We start from the raw sequence: 12,820 nt of genomic DNA, 5'->3' as shown, positions 1-12,820 counted from the left end.
CTTTTAAAAAAAATTATCTGGGGTTGGAGAAATGGCTTAGCGGTTAAAGTGCTTGCCTGCAAAGCCAAAGGACCTCGATTTGATTCCCCAGGACCCACGTAAGCCAGATGCACAAGGTGGCGCACACATCGGAGCGGACACTGCATTCCAGGGGACAGCAGGGCTGTGGGACCTAAGCACCCGCTTGTGTTCCGGGCGGCACACAGAAATCAATTTAAGATTCTCTCATTATCCTTTTTCTAACTGGCTGCCTGATTATCTAACAGGTCCCCTCTCGTGCCTATGGCCCAAGGGACAGGGAACTCCTTTCCTTGCGTCATGTCTCCGGTACGCGAGGAAAGAGGCCCAGGCGCGGTGTAGAGGGCCTCGCCCACCAAGTCTTGGTAACGCACAGACGAGCGGGGTGATTGGAGGGGCAAAGAGGAGCTGGCAGAGCTGGAAGTCAGCGCAGCCTCGCCTGGGTTCGACTTCACCCCGGCTGTGCGTGCAGATCTGGGTGTGCATGCAGATCGGGGCTGTGCGTGCAGATCGAGGCTGTACGTGCAGATCGGGGCTGTGCTTGCTACCGGGTGAGCACGGAGCTCAGAACGTGCACCTCGGGGTGGGCCGAGGACAAGCGGACGGGGCTGGTGAGCCCAGCCGGGGCGTCGTGGCCTGGGCAGCTCCCTAAAGAAAGGCGCCCGGCACAGCCACCATCATGGCGGCCGCGGGGCGCGAAGGCACACACAGGAAATGGCGCCGGGGCGTGTGGCCAGGCTGGGTGTCCGCGGGGCGGCGGCGAGGCTTACAAAAGGCTGTGAAGGCCATCCGGGCTTCTGGCCCTCGTAGACCCCGAGACGTGACGACGGCCAACATGGAGGACGGTTATTGTCTGGCCAAAGCAACTCGCTGAAACTAGCCCCAAAGTTCCGTCTCGCGGCTGGAATCCCGCAAACAAGCCCTCTATTCTCTAAACAGAATGCGCTACGTACGCCGCGCACCCTCGTCCACCGCGCGCCCGGCTGCCGACGCTAAGAACGTTACGTCGCCGCCGAGGCGCGTCCCTCGCCCCACCCCCACCCCACGTTCCAGTCGAGGTGGCGCGAGAACGCTACGCCCGCTCCGTACTTTGTTGTTTTGTTGTTTTTTTTCCTCCTGCCGACCTCAAAAGGAACCCATCTCCGTAGTCGACGTAAAACGCTTCCCAGAATGGCCCCAGCGCCCCCCCGTCCCCATCCCCGCGCGTGCGCGCGCGGAGCCCTCGGGCTATTCCCAGACGCTGTTCACGTAGCGTCTCCGTCGTACGTAGCGTTAAGTTTGGAGCAGGCTCGGCGGCGGCCGCCATTTTGTGCAGTCGCTGGCAAGGCGAGGAGGACGCCTGAGCCGCGGCGCTGCGGGCTTTGAGCGCGCTCGAACCTAGCCCTCCCCCGCGGTGCTTAGATTATACATATATTTTTTTATCCCCCCGATTCTCTGTGTTTTGCTCCCGTCTCCGACGAGAGAGGCGGCGACGGTGGCGTCTGCGACGGGAGACAGCGCGTCGGAGCGAGAAAGCGCCGCGCCTGCCGCCGCCCCAACAGCGGAGGCGCCGCCGCCATCGGTCATCAGCAGACCGGAGCCGCAGGCCCTCCCGAGTCCGGCCATCCGTGCGCCGCTCCCAGATCTTTATCCGTTTGGGACCATGCGCGGAGGCGGCTTTGGGGACCGGGACCGGGACCGGGACCGTGGAGGGTAAGGGGGAGGGGAAGGTGCGGAGCGGCGGGGGGCTGGGCGACGCCGGGCGGGGCGCGGGAGTTAATCTCGCCGACCGCCGTCGTGGCGCCGCGGGCCTCGCCCGGAACCCGCAGGCCTGCTCTGTGAGGCCCAGTGATCCGATCCCTGCGGGCCGCCGGTGGGCCGTGGACACACCGACCTCTTGCCTCTTGTCCGCTTTAAGAAAGGCCTCGCGCTGCTTTTCCTTGACGCCGCGTTCGAGCCATCACAGATAAGGTCTAAAGACCACTGCTGATTTTTTTTTAAAGCAGTTTTTAATCCTCCGTCACCCTAGGGGTGTGACGCTTTCTAAACGATCGAGGTTAGGAAAAGGGTAGGGAGGTGGAAGTTGTAATTTTATTTTTCCTACTCCAGTTGTGCTGCAGCGTTCAGTAACGGGCCCAGGCTAGGAAGTTTCGGATGTGGTCAGGCTGACATCACTGTTGAAAGTTAGTGGAGGACTAGGCCTGAAGGCGTCCCTCCCCCCCCATAGTGAGTTTCTAATCTTTTGAAGTAGGCTAAGCCGCTGTTGCTTATGAGATACATTTCACTTGGGCGTGGTAGAACATGCCTTTAATCTCAGCACTTGGGAGGCGGAGGGTAGTGGCAACGCTGAGTTCGAGGCCAGCCTTTGACTACATAGTGAATTCCAGGTCAGCCTGGGCTAGAGCAAGACCCTACCTCAAAAAATCATTAAAAAAAAGAGTAAGGCTGGTCGTGGTGGCGCACGCCTTTAATCCCAGCACTCGGGGGGCAGAGGTAAGACAATCGTCATGAGTTCGAGGCCACCCTGAGACTACATAATGAATTCTAGGTCAGCCTGGACTAGAGTACTCTACCTTGAAAATTAAAAAAAAAAAAAAAACTAATAAAAAGAGATTCATTTTGTTTGTGTTACTACTTTTAGTAATGAAAGGGTTATTTCTAGGTAAAGAGCAGCAGTGATGCCACTTGTGACCTTGGGAAGGAGTCCTTTGGCTTTACTTATTTTATTTATTTTTATTTTTCGAGATAGGGTCTTGTTGTAGCCCAGACTGACTTGGAATTCACTATGTAGTCTCAAGGTGGCCTCAAACTCATGGCGATCCTCCTACCTCTGCCTCTCGAGTGCTGGGATTAAAGGTGTGCGCCACTAAGCCCAGGGTATCCTTTGACTTTTGAAGCCTATTTCTTTATCGGGAGAAGAGTAAAGCCATTACTCTGCTGTGTTCTCGGGGATTAAGACATACTGTTGTAGACTGAGCATGGTTGTGCATTTCTGTAATCCCGTAATTGATAAGGTAGAGGCGGGAGGAGGAAGGCTAGTCTTGGGGACACCCGAAATAAGTGTGTGTGTGTCCCAGTGTTCTTAATGATATGCTGTCCAAACTAAAATACACATGTCATAAGCGCTTCAGTTATCACTTAAAACTTACAAAACAAGAATTCATAAAATTTTATTTGCACGTGTCACGAGTATGTGGATGGGTGTGCACCAGGGCTTCCTGCTGATGTGAACGAACACCAGATACTTGAGCTACTTTGAGGCCAAGAGAAATCCTTGAGCATGTGTCCCAGAATCAATATACCAAAAGTGTTTCTGCCAAAATTTTTACTGGATAACAAGTGATAAGCAATTTAGATGTCTGGAAGAAAGCAGCCAGCAAAACAAAAACTCAAATCTTGTATGGCTGGCAAACATGTGAGTGTGTTAGTTTTTAAGTCAAAGCCAGCTATGCTGTACACTTGGAAGTCCAGACTAAGTGATCCTCCTGCCTCAACCTCCTAATTGTGGGATTATAGGTGTTTGTTACCCACCTCTCACACCCGGGGAAAAGGTTTTTAAGGAAAATGTCTTTTTAAAAACGTTTTTAATTTTTATTTTATTATTCATTTGCGAGCATAGAGACAACAGAGTGGGTGTGCCAAGGCTTCTAGCCACTGCAAATGAACTCCAGATGCATGTGCCCCCTTGTGCATTTGGTTATGTGGGTACTGGGAATTGAGCCTGGGTCCTTTGGCTTTGCAGGCAGGTGCTTTAACACTAGACAGTCTCTCCAGTATCTAAAATTTAAAAAAATATTTATGTGAGAGTGAGAGAGAAAGAGGATGGGCATGTCAGGGTCTCCAGCCACCGCAAACGAACTCTAGATACATGTGCCCTTTGTGCATCTGGCTTACATATGTCCTGGGGAATCGAACTGTGGTCCTTTAGTTTTGCAGGCAAATGCCTTAACCGTTAAGCCATCTCTCCAGCCCTTTCAAAAAAATTATTTGAAAGTGACAGAGAAAGAGGCAATAGAATGGTCACATCAGGGTCTCCAGCCACTGCAAATGAACTCCAGGTGCATGCGCCACCTTGTGCATCTGGCTCATGTGGGTCCTTGGGAATTGAGCCTTGAATGTTTTTAGGCTTCACAGGCAAGCTAAGTCATCTTTTCAGCCCCCCTTTCTTTTCTTTTTTTGAGGTACACACTAGCCCAGGCTGACCTAGAATTCACTATGTAGTCTCACTCAGTGTGGCCGTGAACTCATGGCAATCCACCTATCTCTGCCTCCCAAATGCTGGGATTAAAGGCTTGCGCTACCATGTACAACTCCGCTTTTTTGGAGGTATGGTCTCTGTAGTCTCAGGCCGGCCTTGAACTCAACAGCAACCATCCTAACTCCGCCTCCCAAGTGCTGGGATTATAGGCATGTGCCACCACACCAGGCTCCCTCTTATTTTTAGTTACTGTTTTAACTGTATTTAACAGCACAGTTGAATTACTTTTAAAAGGGAATGAGTGAGGACTAGCAGGAAGTAGGCTATGTCTGTAGTGGTTGTCATGGACATGCTGACAAACCGCTAGCATGGGAAGAGGCTGGGGCAGGAAGGCACCATGAATTGGAGGCTATGCTGCTGAAGATAGTGAGATCCTATCTGATGAAAACAAGCTCTATAATTGTTTTCACTTATTTGCAAGCTGAGAGAGAGGAGACAGACAGAGAATGGGCACGCCAGGGCCTGTAGTCACTGCAAATGAGCTCCAGATGCATGTCCCCCCTTGTGCATCTGGCTTATGTGGGTCCTGGGGAGTCGAACCAGGGCCCTTTGTCTTCTCAGGGAAATGTCTTAATCGTTAAATCATCTCTCCAGCCCACGGTCTATAATTTTAAAAGGCTGTCTTGAATTTTGAAATGAGCATTAATTGCACCAGGCCCCAGTGCACACCCACACACATACTCACCACTCCGTGTGCAAATAGAATTTTCAACCCTTCCTCGAAACTCAGCATTGTAAATAGGGAATGTAACATTTTAAGAATGCTGTATTTCAGATATCTCTAGAATAATTTGTCTTGAATAAATAGCCAGGGCAGTAGGGAAAAAGGAAAAAATGATCAATTTAGAATGAGCCTCAGAAGAAATCTTAGTTTTAGAATCTTCTATTTTTTCCTAAGTCATTGCTTTAAAGTTCAGGCAGCATTGGACTACAGCAAAAGCAGTGGAAGTAATGCATAGATACTAAGTTGCTTATATTTGAATTAAGATAATCTCTAAAAATTAGGGTTTAGTCATTTTTATTTCCATGTTTGCAAGACAGATAAGACCCACTTTATGTTTCTTGAAGACTAGCTTATGTATAATTAATTGTGTTAATTGCTATGTTCATAATGGACAAGAGTGACCAACCCAAATAGCTTTTGATGGTGTGTTACTGAGCTGGACGCCTGATGGCATGATATTGGTGCTACATTCTATTCCTGGTTTCTTCATTTCTTTTAGTGGTGGAAGGTTGATCTGGGTTTTTTAACTTTAAACCAAAAGATTCTAACTGTTGGAGGTTAAGAAGTTGAAATGTTTCAAAGTAGCTACTCTGAAATTTATACAGGATGATGATGTGAGGGTGGGAAAAGCAAATCAGATTCGGTGCAGTTTCACAAGTCAGAAGGTATAGGATGAAGAAAACCCTAACTTACCAGAGCTAGGCCATATTTGTTATCAAAGACGTTTACAAACAAGAATGTGAAGCTGTTCGTGGTAGCACATCCCATTAGCCCAGCACTTAGGGGGCACATGTAGATGGAGCTCATTAGTTCAAGGGCAGCCTGGGCTGGAGCAAGGCTATTAAAACAAAAAAATGATTTTAAATTTGTTGAATTTGAGGTGTTTTTTTTTTTTTTTTTTTTTTTTTTGAGAGAGAGAGAGAGAGAGACTGAGACATAGTGATACAGAGGGAGACAGAATTGGTGTACCAGGGCCTTCATCATTGCAGTCGGGCTACACAGGCAAGCACCTGAGCTGCTAAGACATCTCTCTGGCCCCATCTTTATTTATTTTTTGTAAGAGAGAAGAGTGTTATGGGTGCCTCAGGGCCTTGTGCCACTGTTGGAAATGAACTCTAGACACATGCACCACTTCATGCGCGTGGCTTGCAGGCACTGGGGTATTGAACCTGGGCTGACAGAATTTGCAAGCAAGAGCCTTTAACCACAGGCTATCTTCCCAGACTTTGTTTTTGTTTTGAGACTGGGATTTCGTGTAGCCTAGGCTAGCCTCACACTCACTATGTAGCTGAGGTGTCCTTGAGCTCATGATTGTGTTGCCTCTATCTCAAGTTAGTACTGTTTGCCTGGGAAAGAAGTGGAGATTAAAGTTCTTTCATTAGTATAAACTAAAAGTGGTTACTAACTTAGCAGCCTCTTTTAAAATAATATTTTAATTGACTTATTTGTAAGAGTGAGAGACAGAGAGAATGGGCATGCCAGGTCCTTTAGCCACTGCAAACAAACTCCAGACACAGTCTGTGTATCTGGCTTTATGTGGGTGCAAGGGAATTGAACCTGGGTTCTTAGGCTTTGCAGGCAAGTGCCTTAACCGTTAAGCCATCTCCCCAGGCCCCACTCCCCACCCCAGCAGCCTCTTAATACATCCCAGTAGTTTGCCTTTGCATATTAACAGATGTGCTTAGCTGCGTACGTAGGGAAGGGATCTAAGAAGCTGTTCCAAGTTTGGGGAGTTGCATGAAATGTAATATTTTTTTTGAACACAATCTTGCCATTAAAGTTGAAACTAGTACAAAATGGTCTTCTCAGAGTATCCCAAGAATGCCGTCATTTGACATGCTTTGATAATACAAAGTGTATTGTCATAAAAATACTAATTAGAATCTTTGGTATTTGTAGGTTTGGAGCAAGAGGCAGTGGTGGCCTTCCTCCAAAGAAGTTTGGTAATCCTGGGGAGCGCTTACGTAAGAAGAAGTGGGATTTGAGTGAGCTCCCCAAGTTTGAGAAGAATTTTTATGTGGAACATCCAGAAGTGGCAAGGCTGACTCCTGTAAGTTTGTGTGATTGACTTTTTTTTTTAATACACATAAGTGAAGCAAGAGTTTGCTTTTGTTTTGTGTTTGGCTTTCACCTGTTTGTCCTACATGATTGTAACTATATGAAGTCAGTTCTTCCCATCTGTCAGCTGGGGGGGTGTGCATATGCACATATGCAGGTGCATGCCCTGGGGAGTCCAGAGGAAAACGTCAGGGGCCCCTTCTCTAGTGCTGATCATCTCAGCACATCCTTGAGATGATGGGGTCTCCCAACCAGGAACTCTTGTCTTCAGTCTGCAAGATGCAACAATTCTTAGGTTACTGTCTCTTTTACCCCACTGGGGTCACATGCCCAACTTTCTTATTTTAATGTGGGTTCTGGGGAGTTGAATTCAGGGATCTTAGGTCTTCCCAGGCCCTCAATGCTTAAGTTGTAAGTGATCTTAACCACTGAATCATTGCCCCAACCCCAGACTAGCTTATTGAAGTTTTTTTAGCTTTATTAAGTAAGACTTTTAATTTTAAGAAAATAATTTATTTATTTGAGAGAGAAGAAAGAAGGAAGCAAGCAGAGAGAGCGAGAGAGAATGGGTGCACCAGGGCCTCTAGCCCTGCAAACAAACTCCACATACTTGCCCCACCTAGTGCATCTGTTTTACATGGGTCCTGGGAAATAGAACCTGGATCCTTTGGCTTTGCAGGCAAGTGCCTTAACTGCTAAACCATTTCTCTAGCCTTTAATTTAATTTAATTATTTGGAGGAAAGGGAGAGAGAGTGTGTGAATGGGCATTCCAGAACCTTTAGTCACTGCAAATGAACTCCAGACATACACACCAGAGTGTACATCTGGCTTACGTGGGTACTGGGTAATCAAACCTGGGTCCATTTATTTATTTATTTATTTATTTTAGAAAGAGGATTGGCAAGCCAGAGCCTCAGCCACTGCAGTCGAACTCCATATGCTTGCGCCATCTATTGGACATTTGTGACCTTCTGCTTGCCTCACCTTTGTGCATATATGGCTTACTGAGATCTGGAGAGTCAAACATGGTTCCTTAGGCTTTGCATGCAAGCATCTTTAACTGCTTAGCCATCTCTCCAGCCCCAAGTAAAATGTTTTGGTTTTTCGAGGTAGTAGCTTAGGTTGACTACATAGTCTCAGGGTGGCCTTGAACTTACAGCAGTCCTCCTACCTCTGCCTCCCAGGGTGCTTGGGATTAAAGGCATGCATCACCATGCCCAGCTGAAGCATGAAGTCTTGAATATTTATAGCTTTGGAGCCGTGCAGAGGTAGGAGTATCGCTATGAATTCCAGGTCAGCCTGAGCTAGAATGAGACCCTACCTCAAAAAACAACAACAAAAATAGCTTGGGGCTGGAAGGATGGATTAGCAGTTAAGGTGCTTTCCAGCAGAACCAAAGGAGCCAGATGTACAAGGTAGTGCATGCATCTGGTGTTCATTTATAATGGCTAGAGGCCCTGTTGCACCCATTCTCTCCACCCCCCATAAAATAAAAAGAAAAACTTTGAACATGTCTTTATCCTCCCCCCCCCCCCCCCCCGGTAGTATGAGGTGGATGAGCTGCGTCGAAAGAAAGAGATTACCGTGAGAGGGGGAGATGTTTGTCCCAAACCTGTCTTCGCTTTCCACCATGCTAACTTCCCACGTAAGTGTTCTTTAATACATAATTGATAGGCTCAAGATTTTCTGGGTGGGGGGACATTTCATAAAGATAGTAACTGCTGCTCAGGGCTACTGGTCCATAGTGTGTTGCATAAATTTTTGCTTTGTTTTTTAGTGTTGAAACTCTTCATTTTAAACTGACGTATTTTTTTTTTCCAGGCTTGGTGATACATGCCTTTTGTTATTATTATTTTATATATTTGTTAGAAGGATAGAGAGAGAATGGGTTCACCAGGACCTCTAGCCCCTGCAAAAGAACTCCAGATCCATGTGCCACTGTGTGCATTTGGCTTACGTGGGACCTGGAGAATTTAACCTGAGTCCTCAGGGTTCACAGTCAAGCACTAAGCCATTTCTCCAGCCCAAAACTGAAGTATTTTTTTTTTTTTTTCGTCATCTTCACCAGGGTGTTACCTTGGTCTTAAGAAATAACATCAAATTGCTTTCTAGCATGGATTTGGGAGCAGTATCATATGCTTGTGTTGTTAGATACCTTACAATAGTGATTTTCAAAGGTACTAATGAGGTAGCCAGAGATTTAAAAATACCTTCTTTTAAGTTGGTCATGGCGGTGCATTCCTTTAATCCCAGCACTTGGGAAGCAGAGGTAGATGAATTGCAATGAGTTTGAGGCCAGCCTGAGACTACACAGGTCAGGTGGACTAATGCGAGACCCTACCTCAAAAAACAACAAAAAACCTTCTTTTCATTAGGCTAGTGGTTTTAAAGACCTTCCATTTGTGTCCTTAGTTTTATTTAAAAGCAATATTTTTCTTTTGTTTGTTCTCGTCCAGAATATGTAATGGATGTATTGATGGATCAACACTTCACAGAACCAACTCCAATTCAGTGCCAGGGATTTCCGTTGGCTCTTAGTGGTCGGGATATGGTGGGCATTGCTCAGACTGGCTCTGGGAAGACATTGGCGGTAGGTACCAGATCATGATAACTGGCTTTGCTAGTTGTCATGTTCAGTTCTTAAACACAAAATGCAAATTATGTGTGATATTTTAGCTATCAACACATTGCATGAGTGTAGAAGTGTTATTTTTTCCTTTCTTATTAAGACACTAATTAGTGATTTAGCTTTGAACTGTTTGAGACAGTAACTTGATTTTGGTATAATGCTGTTCATTCTTACTGTCTTCTAGTATCTGCTGCCTGCCATTGTTCATATTAACCACCAGCCATACTTGGAAAGGGGAGATGGCCCAATTGTAAGTGTTTCAGTTTGCAAAATGTAAAAACAATTAGTTGCGGGGGTGGGAAAATGGCTCAGTGGGAAAAGTGTCCTTGCTTGCAGACATTAAGTATAATTAAATGATTATTGAGTTTTAAGCATTGAGCTTTATTCACTTTACCTGGTTTCTTTCCTTCCTTCCTTTCTTTTTGAGGTAGGGTCTTGCTCAACCCAGGCTGGCCTTGAGTGCCTGTGATCCTCCTGCATCTGCCTCCCGAGTGCTGGAATTAAGGTGTGCACCACCATGCTAGCCCCTGATTTACTTTTTATCCCACTTTCCATATCTGGAAGTGTTACTATCTTCAATTTAGGATTAAATGACTTGCCCAAGATCACGCAACAACAAAATAGCTGAATGTGAATTTAAGCCATTTTTTTCCTCTTTGTTTTGTGTTGCTGGGAATTCAACCCAGGCCCTTGCACATGGTAGACAAGCATTCTACCACTGAGCTATCTTCCCTACCTACTTTCTTAATCCCTTTGCTGTAAATTCAAGTGCATAGCGCAGTTAGTGTGAAGTGAGATCCTGTGGTCCTTAAAATTAGGTTGGTGATAAGTATTCTTGGTGGTTATTTTGTTTATAGAGAAGCAAAACTGACCAGATCATTTCTATTTAGTTAATGCTGCTTCCTATAGAATTGAAGTACTTTTAGTCTTTTAAAAAATGTTTGTGGGCTGGAGAGATGGCTTAGCGCTTAAGCGCTTGCCTGTGAAGCCTAAGGACCCTGGTTCAAGGCTTGGTTCCCCAGGTCCCACGTTAGCCAGATGCACAAGGGGGCGAACGTGTCTGGAGTTCATTTGCAGAGGCTGGAAGCCCTGGCGCGCCCATTCTCTCTCCCTCTGTCTTTCTCTCTGTGTCTATTGCTCTCAAAAAAAAAAATTAAAAAAATGTTTTTGTTTATTTTTATTTATTTGACAGCAATAGAGAGAAAGAGACAGATAGAGAATGGGTGCATCAGGGCCTCCAGCCACTGCACACAAACTCCAGGTGCTCCCCCTTGTGCATCTGGCTAACGTGGGTCCTGGGGAATTGAGCCTGCAACCAGGGTCCTTAGACTTCACAGGCAAGCGCTTAACTGCTAAGCCATCTCTCCGGCCCACGTTTAGTCTTTTAAAACACTTCTTGGGAGTAGTGCTGAAGTTTGAACCCAGGGTCCCATGCATTGTAGGCAAGTTTTCTGCCTTTGAGCCATATCCCAAGCCTCTTTGTAGTTCTGGGCTGTCCCTGAATTTGTGATCCTTCTGCATCTGCCTCCTGAAGAGCTGGGAGTAGGGGCTTGTGCTACCAGGTCTAGTGTATCATGTGTAGCTTATGCTTCAAAATAAAAAAGATAATGTTTTCTTTTGATTTGTGTGATAGACAATGTCTTCTTTATGGGCAGCAGAGTTAATTAACCATTATTGGTTATTGGCTGATATGTAATGAATTAGTACATAGCAAGGATCTATTTATAACAATGTGTATAACATCTGTTTCAGAGGGCTGATAGAGCCCGTTGTAGTGGTGCATGCTTTTAATGCCAGCATGAGTTTTCAATTCTACCATTTGTTTATTTTTGTGTTTATATTTGGTTAGTTGGCGTTCAGATTTTTAATAATATTTTACTTTTATTTATTTGAGAGAGAGGGAGAAAGATACAGAAATAGGCAAGTAGAGAGAGAATGGGCACACCAGGCCACTGCAAACGAACTGCATATGTGTGTGCCCCCTTGTACATCTGGCTTATGTGGATCCTGGGGAATTGAACCTGGGTCCTTTGGCTTTGCAGGCAAATGCCTTAAACCTCTATTTCTTTCTTTCTTTTTCTTTTTTTTTGGTGTGTGGGGGTTCCAGGTAGGTCCTCACTCTAGCTCAGGTTGACCTGGAATGCACTATGTAGTCTCAGGATGGCCTTGAACTCATGATGATCCTCCTACCTCTGCCTCCCGAGTGCTGGGATTAAAGGCGTGTGTGCGCCACCACGCTTCTGTTTTTCAGTTTTGTTTGAGGTAGGGTCTTATGTATCCAAGGTTGGCCTAGGCTATCCAGGCTGGCTTTGAACCTCCTGTTCGCCCTGCCTCAGTCTCCTAAGTGCTGGGGTTACAAGCATGTCCCATCACACCTAAACTCATCTGAATTTCTTGGTAATATTTAATAGTTTTGTTGTAGAAATATTTTAAAGCCACTTGTTCATTTTGTGAGTTGTGTAATTGAAAGTAGGCATTGCAGGGGGTTAGAGAGATGGCCTAGCACTTAAGATGCTTGCCTAAGGATTCAGGTTCTATTCCCCAGAACTCATGTAAGCCAGATGCACTTGGTGGCGCATGCATCTGGAGTTCATTTGCAGTGGCTAGAGGCCTTGGTGTGCCCTTTCTCTCTCTCTCTCAATCAATTATTCAATAAATGAATAAAGTAGGCAGTTGGGTGTGGTGGCACACATCTTTAGTTGCAGCACTGGGGAAGGAGAGGGAGGAGAAGGATTGCTGTGAGCTCAGGGCCAGTCTGGGACTACAGAGTGAGTGCCAGGTCAGCCTAGGCTAGAGTGAGATCTTACCTGGGACAGAGTGGAGGGAAGTAAGCAATACAATTTGCAACTTATCCTAAGTGGTTAGATTATGCTGCAAGAAAGCCGGGCGTGGTGGCACACACCTTTAATCCCAGTACTTGGGAGGCAGAGGTAGGAGGATCACTGTGAGTTTGAGACCACCCTGAGACTACATCATGAATTCCAGGTCAGCCCAAGCTGCAATGAAACCCTTCCTTGAAAAACCATAAAACAAAACTATCTGCAAGAAATCACAGTGCATCAAATAAATCAGTTGCCCTTCCTTTAAAGTATTACATTGGACAATAATGAAAGAATTAAACTGCCTTGTTCTTAGTAGAGTTCTTTTTGTTTG

General features: G+C 46.1%; 1 protein-coding gene across 2 annotated transcripts in view; it reads left to right on the top strand.

The window, feature by feature from the left end:
* The first annotated feature begins 1,403 nt into the window (after positions 1–1,403).
* Positions 1,404–12,820, top strand: part of Ddx17 (DEAD-box helicase 17) — a 23,260-nt gene continuing 11,843 nt past the window's right edge. For both annotated transcript variants that reach the window (XM_004650312.2, XM_004650311.2), the window contains exons 1-5: positions 1,404–1,710; positions 6,879–7,029; positions 8,584–8,683; positions 9,495–9,628; positions 9,852–9,917. In XM_004650312.2, the coding sequence (XP_004650369.1) occupies positions 1,661–1,710; positions 6,879–7,029; positions 8,584–8,683; positions 9,495–9,628; positions 9,852–9,917 (501 nt within the window). In that variant the 5' untranslated portion in view covers positions 1,404–1,660. The remainder of the gene's footprint in view (positions 1,711–6,878; positions 7,030–8,583; positions 8,684–9,494; positions 9,629–9,851; positions 9,918–12,820) is intronic.

This window comes from Jaculus jaculus, chromosome 6 (assembly GCF_020740685.1).
Source record: "Jaculus jaculus isolate mJacJac1 chromosome 6, mJacJac1.mat.Y.cur, whole genome shotgun sequence".
NCBI classification, from domain to species: Eukaryota; Metazoa; Chordata; class Mammalia; order Rodentia; family Dipodidae; genus Jaculus; species Jaculus jaculus.
Note: the sequence above shows the minus strand (reverse complement) of the source record. Positions and strands in the feature narration are given on the sequence as shown.